Source organism: Cynocephalus volans, chromosome X, assembly GCF_027409185.1.
Source record: "Cynocephalus volans isolate mCynVol1 chromosome X, mCynVol1.pri, whole genome shotgun sequence".
Taxonomy (NCBI): domain Eukaryota; kingdom Metazoa; phylum Chordata; class Mammalia; order Dermoptera; family Cynocephalidae; genus Cynocephalus; species Cynocephalus volans.
In genome coordinates, this window is record NC_084478.1 from 93,022,556 (window position 1) to 93,036,284 (window position 13,729).

At 34.0% G+C, this 13,729-nt stretch overlaps 1 protein-coding gene across 1 annotated transcript in view; it reads left to right on the forward strand.

Annotated features, from left to right (window-relative positions):
* Window positions 1–13,729, forward strand: part of DACH2 (dachshund family transcription factor 2) — a 551,156-nt gene that overhangs the window by 137,305 nt on the left and 400,122 nt on the right. The window contains exon 2 of the mRNA XM_063084695.1: window positions 5,936–5,974. Coding sequence (XP_062940765.1) covers window positions 5,936–5,974 — 39 coding nt within the window. The remainder of the gene's footprint in view (window positions 1–5,935; window positions 5,975–13,729) is intronic.

The window sequence follows — 13,729 nt, forward strand, 5'->3', positions numbered from 1 at the left end:
AATTTTTTGTGAACATTGCCTTGAAAAAAACATTCGATTCTATGAACTGTAATCCTATTTCTGAGATTCTTTGTTATTGTAGGACATATGAGAAATATAATTGAAACTGCTGAGGCTTCTCAGACTGGACTGATAAAATACTGTTTGTATAAAGGATCATCTGTCAGGGACAATTGGCATACAGTCTTGCATTCAAAGTACACACACACACACACACACACACACACACACACACACACATCCTTAAACCCCACTTCCTACAAATGAATAAAAAAAAAATTCCATAGGTTCATTTATCTTCACTGTCACCCCTTTTCATATTAAATTTTCCTATTCTTTTTTCTCTGTACTCTGACTTTAAATCTCACTGACTTGTAAACAACTCAAACTTACGCACCATCAGAAGAAGCAAATATTTGTTATAATCAAAGTTTTTGTTATTCCGAAATAATTCTAGGAGAAAAATTTCTGAAAGGAGGAAAATGGTCAGTTTTAATTGTTTGGACCTTGATTCAGAAGGTTGTGTCTTTGGAGATTTAACTGGCCAAGAGTTTGAGTGCCTTCTAGAAACTTAAATAAGCCTGAAATATGCAGGCTATTATTTGTATACTTTTAAAAGAAAGATATTTTTAGTTTTTAGTTTGTTATTTTTTAACCTACGTGTGCCAAAGAATTTTTAGGATTCCTAATGAGATTACATAGTTTCAACCAGGTACTACGGAGCAAGAATTGACATATAAAATAAAGTTATCAACTAAGAGTGAGGAAAATCTCCTAAACACTCCAACAGTAGAAACCCAACAGTTAACGTGATTTGATCATGTCTCTGAAGATAACCTTTAAAAGTTTTGGCAACACATGTTTACTGGCAATTTATCTCCTGCTGATGAGGTTGGGTGAGGATGAGAGACTTTGCTTGACTTATGCTTTCTTCATTTATTACATTTGTTCCCAAACCAAATTTTGTTTATTGTATTGGACCAGAGAAATAAATTACATGATTAAAGGATCTTATCTGTGTAAGGAACAGCTAAAGCCTAATTTAATAGTCTCCAAAATATGGCAGTATATGCCAAATTAGCAGCTGACTATTGTTTCAAAGCATAGGAAATATTTTTATTAATCTTTCAAAATTTTAAGTATATGGCTACTACTCTGATTGAATGATACTGTTTCTATGAATGTAATCAGGATTTGTTTCTTATTGAATCTATTTTCATCTAGCACAACTTGCTTTAGGTGCTTTCCTGTATGTAATGTTGTCAATTTTAAGGGTTAAAGGCTTGTCTTTTTTCATTAAAGAAAGTGTGTACAATTTTTTTAGGTAGATAAATGATCTAGCATTTTTAATAAACTCTCAATCAGTAGAGTGCACATGCATGGAAGTTTCCAGAAATTCCACACTTTCTTTAGAAAAATTGACTAATGTTTGGGTAAGATAAACCCACAAACTTTAATATAGTAGCCATAAAACTCAAATTCCTACTGGGGCCAGGGAGATAACATAAATTCATTAAGAGGGCCAGGTGTAAGGTCATAAGAAATTTGGGGAACTGTGGTGAACCAGTAATGCCAGCTCTTTCATTTTTCAATTTTTAAGAGAATCTTGAAATTCATAGATTTTCAAAAAATTTCCAGATTTTCAAAACTGCGCAGACTAAACAAAATATATTTGGCAGACCTTGTTTGCCAGTTTATATCTTCTGCTTAAAAGCAGTGTAGTACAGAAAGAATGCTGGCCTAGAGATCAAGGAAGCTACGAATCTCGTGTCTTCTAAGTATATGTGTTTGTCATGTTTATCGACTTTATTATGTCGAGGATAAAATAGATATGACAGTCTTTTTTGGGGGGGTGAGTTCAAAAAGTAGTTTCCTAATGTCCAGTAGAGTAAGCAGAGTGACAAATCTAGGAGCAGTAGCTGTGAATCAGGAATCAGTAGACCTCTGACACTAATTTGCTTTGTGATCTTGGCCAAATAATGGAACATATCAGGGGCTAATTTCCTCATCTTTTAAATGGTGGTGGTGGTAAGTAGTCAACCAAAGCAATTCAGGCACCCCTAATACATCACATAAGAAAGAGAAGAGCTGCACTAATTGAAGGGATGGAAGGGAATGGCTCCCCCTTGTCTTTCCTTCTACTACCCACCAACACTTTCACTAAAGTTTTTAGAATTTGGTTTGAAATCCTTTGGAGATAACCTCTGTATTAGTCTGTTTCTGTTGCTATAACAGAATACCCGAAACTGGGTAATTTATAAAGAGATGAAATTTATTTCGTATAATTTTGAAGGCTGAGAAGTCCAAGGTCCAGGGGGCCTTCTTGGTGATGACTCTCTATAGTGACGCAGGGTATCACATGGCCAGAATGGCCTGAACAAGAGAGCTAACTTTCTCCCTTGCTCTCCTTATAAAGAAGTCATCATAACCACGCCTATGATAACTCATTAGTTCATGAATAGATAACTCCATTCAGGAGGGCACAGTCTTCATGATCCAATCACTTCTCAAACGCCCCACCCTTCAAATACCCTAATAGGATTTCCCGCCTTCTTAACACTGTTACAATGGGGATCAAGTCTCCAATACATGAACTTTTAGGGGACACATTTGACCAATAGCAAACTGAAAGGTTGACTGTATCTTTAAAATGCTCTGTTTTAAGTACTTACTCCTGTTTGAAGAATTAATGAAAGGAGCACACTGTTTAGTTACCTTCACATCAGAAGTTGAACTTACTATTCAATGTGATAGTGAAGTTTCAACTTATCCTCAAAAAGACTAAAATACTATACTTAAATCCAATGAGTCTGAGTTTTTAACTGGACTCCTTACTTTGTGGTATTTTTTGCCTCTTGTCATATATTTTGTGTGCTATTTCTCTGTATTATTAAATGTGATTCTGTGGTCTGAGTTTAGGTTTCAAAACTGGGAATTACATGTCTCTGATTCTTCTTCTAAACGGACTCCAATTGAAGATGGGCAGACTGGGTAGCAATCACTGCCATTAACTTCGTTGAGATTTGCATTCACACACCAAAAGTTGAAAGAATCCAAGTATGAAAATTTATTTTTCAGTGGTACAGGGTAAAAATGATCTTGACTAATTCAGAATACAGTGTGCTTTCAATGATTAACTTTTTGTGTCTCACCTTCTGGTCATCACTTGTACCTAGGGGGAGGGTCTATCTAAAGTAAGGTTAATCAGTGTCCTATTGTAGTGCAGCAGTGATGGTGACAGGAGCTGGTTGGTTATAGTTCTGTTGTTGATAGTGGTATGTGGAGTATAGTATCTGACCCAATGTTCTTGACTGTGTGTAGCCCTTTTTTGTTACTGGCTTCATAAGAATGTGTATGTATATTTTAGCCACAAAGATAAGTTTTAGTGAAGTTCAGATCCACTTATTCATGTCTTTTATTTTATAGCCAGACTCAGAAGAGGGGAAAGGCAGCAAAAAGCAAACTTTAGTAGAAAAAGAGGAACTAGAAGAGATATGAAACATTGTAGGCCGACTCCAGGGAACCACAGTGATTTTCTTAATATTATAAGCTATTCTGTACTGACCTGATTATATTAGTGGCATCATCTGCTTCTTTAATAAAATTTTCTAAAATGTTGATTATTTTAGTAAAGTACAAGGAAGTAAGTGAAATTCTGTCATCCACAGCAACATCCATGAACTTAGAGAAAATTATTTTGAGTGAAATAAGCCAGGCACAGAAAGAGAAATACAGCATATCCTCACTCATAAGTGAGAGCTAAGAAAAGAAAGAAAGAAAGAAAGATACAACAATCACAATACAACATTGAACTTTTGACAGGAGAGAACAGAACTCAGTATTAGAGATGGGAAAGGGAGAGGAAGGGGGTAAGGGAGGAATTGGTAAAGGGCCACAAAAAAAGATTACATTGTATAACGTTGAATATACTAATTATCCTGATTTGAGCATCACATATTGCACACAGGTATTGATATTCAATGCTGCACCCCACAGATATGTACAATCAGCTACGTTACAATAAAAAAAAATTTTTTAAATGAACTAGTTGACATCACAAAAAGAACAAATTCAGAAATATTAAAGTCACATTTTATTTAGAATGTCAAAAATAAAGTATATATATTTAACTTGTAGGCCTTACAGTGCTAGAGTTATAACCAGCATTAAGCAGTATTGTAAAATACATTCCTCATATTGGACAAGGCAAATGAGAAATTTTCATATATCAAACTAAACTTATAATTAAATCCTTAATAAAAGGACAGTTAACTCATGGGCATTTATATATTTATTAGATAATTCTAACAAGAATGTTTCTCAGTAGTCAGTAATTTTACAGTCTAAGTTTAAATAATCTATAAAGCCCATGCCATAGGAGACTTAAATGATTTTTTTACATTTTGGGGGGCTTAGAATAATTATATATATATATATATATATATATATATATATATATATAGTGGTAGCCACAAAAAAGTCTGTTGAATTTTGTAAGTAAAAAAAGGGGATCTTTGGTAACAGTAAACAAAAGCCCTCCAATCCAGTAATTTATAGCTCATTGAATTAAGGAAGTATGCATTATCATTGACTTGGTACATATGAGTGTGTTCTATTTAAGAAAAGTGTCATCTCAAAAGAGATTGGCAGAATGAACTGTAAAGCAAGATCGAGTAGTTCTGGCAGTGAAGTGACATAAAAGTAGGTGAAAAAAGGCTCACCTTCACTCCCACCTCCTCTCTCCAGCAACACCAGGTACATGTTTGCACTTATTTATTTAAACATTTTTCTACAGACCTTTGAGCAAAGAAGCAGTTGCTTTTCAGAAACAAACAAACAAACAAACAATACCAAAACAAAACAACAAAAATCCTGAAAGGAGACTCTTCACAAAAATAATTGTGAATTGAAGAGATAATTGAATGTGAAGAAGAGATTACGCCGGGGTGATGAACCATGTACATATATTTGTAGTGGGCATTATAGGGAGGTTCATGTTTCCATCCTGCTAAGAAATGCACTAAGACTCAAAAGAGCCAGATTATAGTCTCTGGAGTTTTCTTTAGTATGTCACTTTAGATTTAACTGTTCTTCCTTAAAGAGCTGGGGAATACTGGGAATTACTACACTACTGGAAAGAATGTTGTTTTGTTAACTAAGCTAATTATATGGGTGAAAAAAGGCTCACCTTTACTCCTACCTCCTCTCTTATTAATCTCTTTTGTATGTGTTTAATTTATTTGTGTGGGTGTGTGTATAACTGTGTGTGTGTGTGCGAGCGTGTGCATGTGTAACCCTTGCAGGGAAAATGTAAGATAGTTCAGTATTACTCCAGAAATAAGTATATAGTCAGCTGTGTGATTAATGACTCCATGTTTAGGAAATAGGCACAACATTGATATTGGCTTACTTTCATCATTCTGTTGGCCAAATTAAAAAAAAAAAATTAAAGGGGATTCCTCCCGGCCCCCCTCCCCCAAAAGTATTGGAATACCCAATGGGATGGGAAGGAAGGCTCTTGAGAGAAAGGGAAACGACATAATATTGCTGAATCTTTTTTTGGAATTGTTACGACCCGAGGCCATTTTCTTCAACAGAAATCTATAACCTTATTTCCTTGCCTTCATATATAGAAAAGCCCTAAAACACATGGCATTTCACATTATTCTTTACTCAATGGGGATTAGACTAGAAATGTAATAACATTATCCATGTATTTAAAACACTATCTGATAGCAATTCAGGCTTTCCTACCTTCTTTGTGCTCTTCCCTGCTGGTGTTTCATTGTGTGTAACCTATCTCAAATATCTGCAGAATTTAAGAAGATTTTTTTTTGTGAAATATAATAAAGCCTTGATTAATTGGAAGTTAACTAACCAGAATTCTCAATTAACCAGTTTTATTTATTTATTTTTTGCTACACTCTCCTTTTAGAAGGAAGAGGCAAATGACAAGAAAACAAGCTGTTAACAGGTATTTATGTATTTATTTTTTAAAAATCAACTTCCTGGGAATGTCCTGGAGCCTGTACAGATTCAACCCAACTTCCATAATCTTGTTCCCTGTACTATACTTACTAAGGTAGGAAAGTAGAGTCATTTAAAATTTTTAGGAGCAAATCTTGAGTCTTGCTTAACTCTCAGTAATAATAAGAAAAATGAAATCCAAGTAGCTAATTAGAACCTGCCCATTCATTTGAAGGTTCTAGTTAATTGGGGTCTCCACGGTTTCACTATTGCCAGTTAGTGATCATTTATATCTATCAACGGGGAGTGAATCCCAGGACCATACAGTGGGGAGATGGCTTTCAGCCACAGGGAGCAACTCTCTCCCTGGGAACTAAAGCAGAATTTAGAGAAAGGCTGCAAAGTTGAAGCGGGTTGAGTGAGGGTCACTGACATAAAAACCGTGACATCTATGTAAAATAATGGGAAAGTAATTCAGATGCCCACCCACCCCTTGGCTCTGGAATGCTTAGGAAGGTACATTCACTTTTGCAGGGCAGCACAGGCTATTAAGTGTGCTACGGTAATAATGGAAAAGAATTAGGCCTTCTAATCTTCTGAGTTGTTCTAAGCATTAGGCATAGATGTATTTTGTAGGTGTGCTAGGAGGCCTGAAACATTTGAATTTCTTTTTCTCCTAAGAATATATTTTTAACAAACATTTGGAAGTCTAAGAAGATTTACACTTGAAACCTCAAGTATCTGTGAAAATTTTAGCTAAATTGCAGAGACAGCATGTTTCTCCAGAACCCATAGCTTTTAGGTGGTAATGGGAAAAAGAATGGGCAACCCATGATCTGAGATTACATTTTGATATTGCCTGGCAATTGTGCCCTCTCTTCTCTTCCACACAACTTTCTCAGGTTAAGTCACCTTTTGGTGACTTTTTTTCACCTTCCTTTAGGGCTGCCCTTAATTCAGATTTTATCCAAATTTTCCACAAGAAAAATATCACAGGGCTGTGGGGGAGATGGGGACCACACCATGTGATTTATCCTGGGTATTCAAAATGGAAATCACTATGGTGGTGTTTCTAATATCTGAGATATTTTCTATATTAAAAATTAATCTTAAATATCATGCACACTAAATAATACCCATGTGACCTGAAGCAGTGGATGTGCCTCCTTAAGTACCAAACTTTCTATCAGACTGTGACATCAATGCTGGGGAGACTAGAACCCACTAGACTTTATTAATGAATGATTTTAACTGAAAAACTTTAAATGGATTGAGTTTTGAGTTTAGGTTTGGATATTGTGTTTCTGATTTTTATATGAATGCAGTTGAATTCAGGCATTGAAATTGGCTGTCACTTTATTTGTATTTCCTAGTAAAATGACATGCAAATTGATGTCAACTTCTCTTTTAATTAAACATAACAATAGTTTTTAACCATATAGATTTATTTCTGAATGAAAAAACACACATTACATATGTACATATACATATAACAAGATTTTACATTTACTGCAATCTGAGAAAAACCATGAAGTGCTTTTGAAAGTGTATGTATTTTCACTCACACAAACTACAGAGAAGCCAGGAGAGTTGCAGACTCTAATGCCAACTGAGGCATGGCTGATAACATAAATAAAAGACCATAAGTAATAGGGAGTGGTGAGGATTATGATGAACTAGACAGTACAGTATTTATTCTTTCCAAAGATAAGCTCAGCTCAGCTGATGGCTACGATGTGGAAATGCAGGCTCAGTGTTGTTAAGATCCGATTTTTTAAGAGTCGCTGGGAATCCACATTTTTATATGAAATTCTCTAATTTTTAAATGTTGGTAACTAACTCAATAAAAAGCAAAAAAAAAAAAAAAAAAAAAAAAAATCACTGTTTGTTATAAATGCACCTGAAGCTCTTGATGACAGAAAATTCATGTAAAGGAAACAAATAGTAAGTGGAGTGTTTGTAAGTAATTCTTCTGGTGCTGAAAATGGTGGTTAAGCACTTCGTAATTTTTTTTTTTCACTATACAGAAAGAGCAATATAGTTTTCCCTTAAAGTGGGTTAGAAATTAAAATAAAATCATTAATTTTTTGTTTTCATGTTTATTGATGAAATGCAGTGTGAAACAAAAACAGATCATTACTGCCATGTCCAAACTAGAATATTTGAGTATAGTTCTGTCACATAACATAATTAAGGTTTCTATTTAAAGCCCAATTTATATTGCTTTAATAGGAAGAAAGCCATGTGTATAGCATGTGATGTTTTATTTTAAATTGGCTTGCCTTTAAACAAATTCCCAATTCTATCTAGCGAAATTCCTTTATTTTTACAAATGGTTAAAATAAGAAATAGAATAAATGTATGTGGTTAACACAACAAAAATTGATTTGAACTTTTGATGGACATTGGCAAAGATAAAACAAAAGTTGGTCATCTGAGATTTTATTAAGAGGCAAATATTTGACTGATCTGAGACTTTGCTTGTTTGTCTGTCCTGCCCTGGACCTTAGCACATAATCCCACTGTGCTACAATGCTTTTGATATCTGTATGCCCCTTTCATCACTGGCAATCCGAACGAATATTTGTCTAAAAAGGAAACAATTAAATTTCAATCTCACTAGAAAAAAAGAAAAGGAAAAATACCCCACTGCTAAACCTGCTTTAATGACCCCTATGATCTACACCAAAAATTCTTAGTCAGGATCATAAATTAACATTGTCATTTCTGATGAGAAATTTGAGGACTTAAGAAGAATTGAAAAGTAAAAAAGAAAGAGAAAGAAAAGATCTCAAATCCTAAATGAACTCGAAAAAAACTAATTTGTTGACAAATTATTCTAGTTACAGATTTAACACAGGCATATGAAAGATGAGAAATTGTTGGACAACTGGTCAACACATGTGACAATGTGCAAAACAATTGATTTTTACTTAAATAAAATTTGAGTAGACAGTGCTGCCCTTTGCAAATCATCAGATAGTTTTTACCACAAGTAATTTGTTGCATGATAGGGATGAAATATGTCTAAATATACTAATTAATGAAATCTAGTAACTAAAAACTGTAACAACTGGGGATTCTTAGTTCATTGGTTAGTTCGCAAAGGTAGAGAATTTAAGAAATGAGTAATTATTTGATGGATTTGACCAGTGTGGACATATAAATAAGGTAATTCAGTATAAAATTTTGATGAAAATTTTGACTAGTCTTTTTTTTTTTGGCCAGGACATAATAATATCTAACATTCACGAAACATTATCTCAGGTGATTTTTCATGTTTTTCTTCATTTAATCCTCATAACAACCCTGCAAGGTAGGTGCTGTTATTATGATTCCTATTTTACAGATGGTAATACTGAGGCACAGAGAGGGTTAAGCAACTTATCCAAGGCCATGTAGCCTACGAATACCAGAGTCAGCATTTGAATCAAGGCATTCTGATTTCAAAGTTCATATGCTTTGGACCAATATATTTTATAAAAGTCAACTGGAATCAGACTAAATTACCAAAGTGCCTCATTTCATATTTTACATATATACATTTCTGACTTATTGAAAAATGGCATTTCTATTCTGAAATCGATTTTGGTAGCATTATTTTGATAGTGTAATAAATTGTCAAGATAAATTATAAAAATGTTCAAATAGAGAGAGCAGGGAATAATGAGAGATGCCTGTGGACCAATATTCAGGTCTACATTTTGCTACATTTGATTCAGAGCTAATTAAAAATAGCTGTATATGTAAAAGTTAATGATATGACTAACAATAATCTTCTTTCTACTCCACGCGTCAGAGGTAATCACTATCTCAAAATCGATGTGTATCATTGCTGTGTGGTTTTTTTATTATTGTGTATTTATACTTAAACAACATGCAGTATTGATTTTTGTGTTTTTAAAATGTATCTAACTGGTACGATATTGTACTATACTTTGTAATTGTTTTTACCTTCTGTTTTTGAGATTTATCCATGTTGATACATGTATATCTAGTTCAGATATTTTTAAATTATTTATTATGCTATTTATTTGTATGAGTATACCACAGTTTGATTATTCTTTCTTATATCTGCAGACATTTAGGTTGTTTAAAAGATTTTGTTGTTACGAACAGTGCTGTAATGAACATCATGTTGTCTTGTGCCCATGTGAAAATATTTGTCTCAGGTACTAACCTAAAAGTACAATTGTTAGGTTGTGGGGTATGCACATCTTTTACTTCAATAGTTATTGCCAAATTGGTCTTTAAAGTTGTTCTGATTTACCCTCTCACCAGCATTATAAAAGAGTTCCCATTTCCCCACATTCTAGCCTGTATAGTAGATATCTTGAACAAACAACCCCTTTGGAGAAAAACTATTTTTATTATTTTTTATTGATTCTCTTCATGATTATACACATACAGATGAAACATTGATTCTGATCACCTAGTGCACATAACAATGTTTCCTGATACTGTTTGTGTTACTATTTTTCATTTAAAAACATGTGTAGTTCAGATAAGCATAAAAATACTATTTTAAATTTGTAAAGTATTTTCCAGGTTACAAAGCACTTTCCCATAAACCCTCATTTGATGAGATAGTGTGGTATAGCAGGAAGAGCTCTGAGAAAAAAGTCAGAAGTTTATGGTCATAAAACAACTCTGCAAATAACTCTGGCTTTGGACCTCAGTTGCTGCATCTTTTAAGTTGGGGTGGGTGTTGGACTAAACAGTCTCAGAGAAATGCTATAACCTTTGATTGATACGTATCTTCTCTTTTCCTTGAAGCTATAATTTACTTTTTGAGCATAAAACATAAAGGCAAAATTGAATTTTATTAATTTATGAAAACTGTTGTAACGCCCCCTGGCTCAGTTACGATCATGAGTTTACTTTATTTATCTTTGTGTTTCTCTTAATTCAAGGACAATTAGGGGTGGATGGTGGGGGAGAAGATGGGAGCAGCAGGATCTCAGCATTATGAGGATTATTAGACTGGCAACACACCATCTTGAATTCATTTTCAGTTTTCCCCACTCTGAAGCATCACATTACAAATGCTGCAGTGAAAGCTCAACCACTATTTGTTATAACTTTGTGTTTGCTTTCAAGCTTATTTTATGCACGTTTCCGATTCAAAGAAGAGAATATTCAATACTTTCAGCTCACTCAGTGTTTGATTCCAGAAGTGCTTTTATGGCGCTGCACATAACTACTTAAAGTAAAGGGAGGGCTCAGGTCAAGTATTCTGTATATTCTCTATTTTTTTTTTTTTTTTTTTTTGTGGATAAGGGGGTAAGTAATTGGATTTGTGTTTGGAGAGACTTTTGATAAGAACTATCTGCTTCTTTTCCCTGAGGTTAACACAGAGATTTCAACGTTTCTTCGATTCTATGTGTACTGGAAAGAACATTCAGTTAGAAACCTAACTGTCTAATATTGTAATAGATTAAAGTAGAAAAGGGAATCAGTTGAAACCAATTTTATTTAAACTCGCAGAGTTGCAAATATACCACACTCGCATACATTCTTTCTCTCTCTTTTTCTCTTTCTCTCTCACACACATAAAATACATTCTCTCTCTAGCATAGAATACCTATTATTTTCAATGACTTTTAAAGAGAACACTGTTTACCATTGAGGACATTGAACATTGGTTATTTTATGAATGCAGCTTCTACTTCAGGAAGGTGAAAATTCTGGCAGATGAAATATAAATCAGTTAATCTCTTGTGATGAAAATATTTTTAGAGGCCTCTCTTTGTATAAGTAGTCCTGGGAAAATGTTTTGACTATGGCATTCCTAGAAAATGAATTGACCTCCTACAGAGTTTTAACATCAGATATTACAAAAAAATTGTGGTTCACACACTTTTTTTCAAATGATCTCCAGGTCAATACTTAATTCACATGTGTATACCTCATTGTCCAATTGTGACAATAAGCCTAGAGAATTCCACACAAGTTGCTTTTGAGGGTTTTTACCCACTTTGGCCCCTTTTCTGAACTGATTGTGAAGATTATCTTTAAGAACTTTCATTGCTATTCTTGCTAATCGGCACCCTGTTTTACAGTTTAAGCATACTCTGGAAACAGCTATTTTATTTACTGTGTTAACTTCTGCTAGTTCAGTGAAGAGAAATTTCAGCCAAGATAATCTATTTTTTCCTAGATCCTACCTATCCTTTGTGGAGATTTAATCAGGATATCTAACTCTTTCAGTAAGCACTAAATAAACCACTTAAAACACAAGATATCCCAAAGCCTTTAAGCTAGTTTCAAAGATGTAGGTCAGAGCATTTTCAAGACAGCACTTCTTGGACATAGTTTACTAAGTGACTAACAAGACTATTGGAAAATCAGTGCTCTCCTTTTAAAAAAAATAAATATTATAGCTGCTCAGTGTGTATATATATATATATATATATATATATATATATGAAAACAGGAAAGGAGGAAATAAAAGCATTGTTGTATTGCCTTTATCACCTGTATTTCTTAAAAAATACTATATGTGTTTTGAACGTTGATGGATCTTTATTCACAAAACCAATTGCAGTCATTCTATGTACCTTATCGAGTATCTATACTTGTTAGTCTGAATGAAGCTTTAGCAAACAACATTTATCTTTTATCCACAAAACATCAAAATCATGGACACTGTTGTCTTCACTACTGTCTCCAAGAATACCCACATGCTTTGCCATGGGTGGCATCTAGATAATAGCACTATAATATTACTATAGAAAATATTCCTTTTTGCTATTATTGAAAACCCAGTTTGAACCTTAAGCAAGTCATTTACATGATGTTTCCTTGGGATTACCTACATTCTTGTCCACTCTGACCTTGTAATTTTGCTCACAGTTGGAAATGTAATGCAGAGTGACTAAGATAATGTTGTTTACACAGACTTTAAGTGGAGTGACATTATAGTCAAGCAAGTGTCACATCACCCAAAGTGAAGGAAGACTTAATTACCATAATCCCGTGAATACTAAAATTTCTTAGCCATGTTTAGCATCATAATGTAATGTTCTGCATGTTACATTTAATAATGCAAAGGTGCAATACATTGCGTCTCAGGCTGTGTGTTTCTTTAAAAATGAAGGTAAAGTGGAATTATAGAAAGAAAACAGACTTTTGAAGTAGGATACTTGTCTGAATATTCAGGTGAATTCTGTCCTTTCTTTTAAACTCTGAAGAGTTGCCTAGTGATGTGAAAATGAAGGGACTTCTAAAATATCCATAAATCTAGATACCAGTGAGTAGGGTGACAGACCATGAATTTCTCTGGAGGGTGCAGGGTAGATTTAACTAAATGACTGAGACAGGATGAAGAGGAAAGGCTGATAACCACCTATTATTGTGCAATGGGGAACATATCATTAATTTACAAAGAGAGTGGCGACATTTTCTAAAATCGTATAGCCCTATTCTTAAAAGTTTGTCAGTGTAACTAATTAGTTGCTAAAAAGGAGTTGATTCTAAGACCCAGTGTGAATGCGTTTGAAAGGGCAATGCATTGTCCCTAAATTGGTAGGGTTTGTAATACATCTTGATGAATGCTACAAAATATTGTTAAGAAATGGGACTATTATGCCAAAATGGCCGTTCTTTGGTTTGTAGTCCTTGAAGGAATTATGTTCCATGGCAACGTGCTCTAATGTACTGACGATACATGTGAAGTGCCCTAAAGACCTGTCCTGCTTTCTGTTTTTGATAACACCGAGTTTTTAGCACAAAGAATTCACTTTGCTCAAAGGGCGTATTA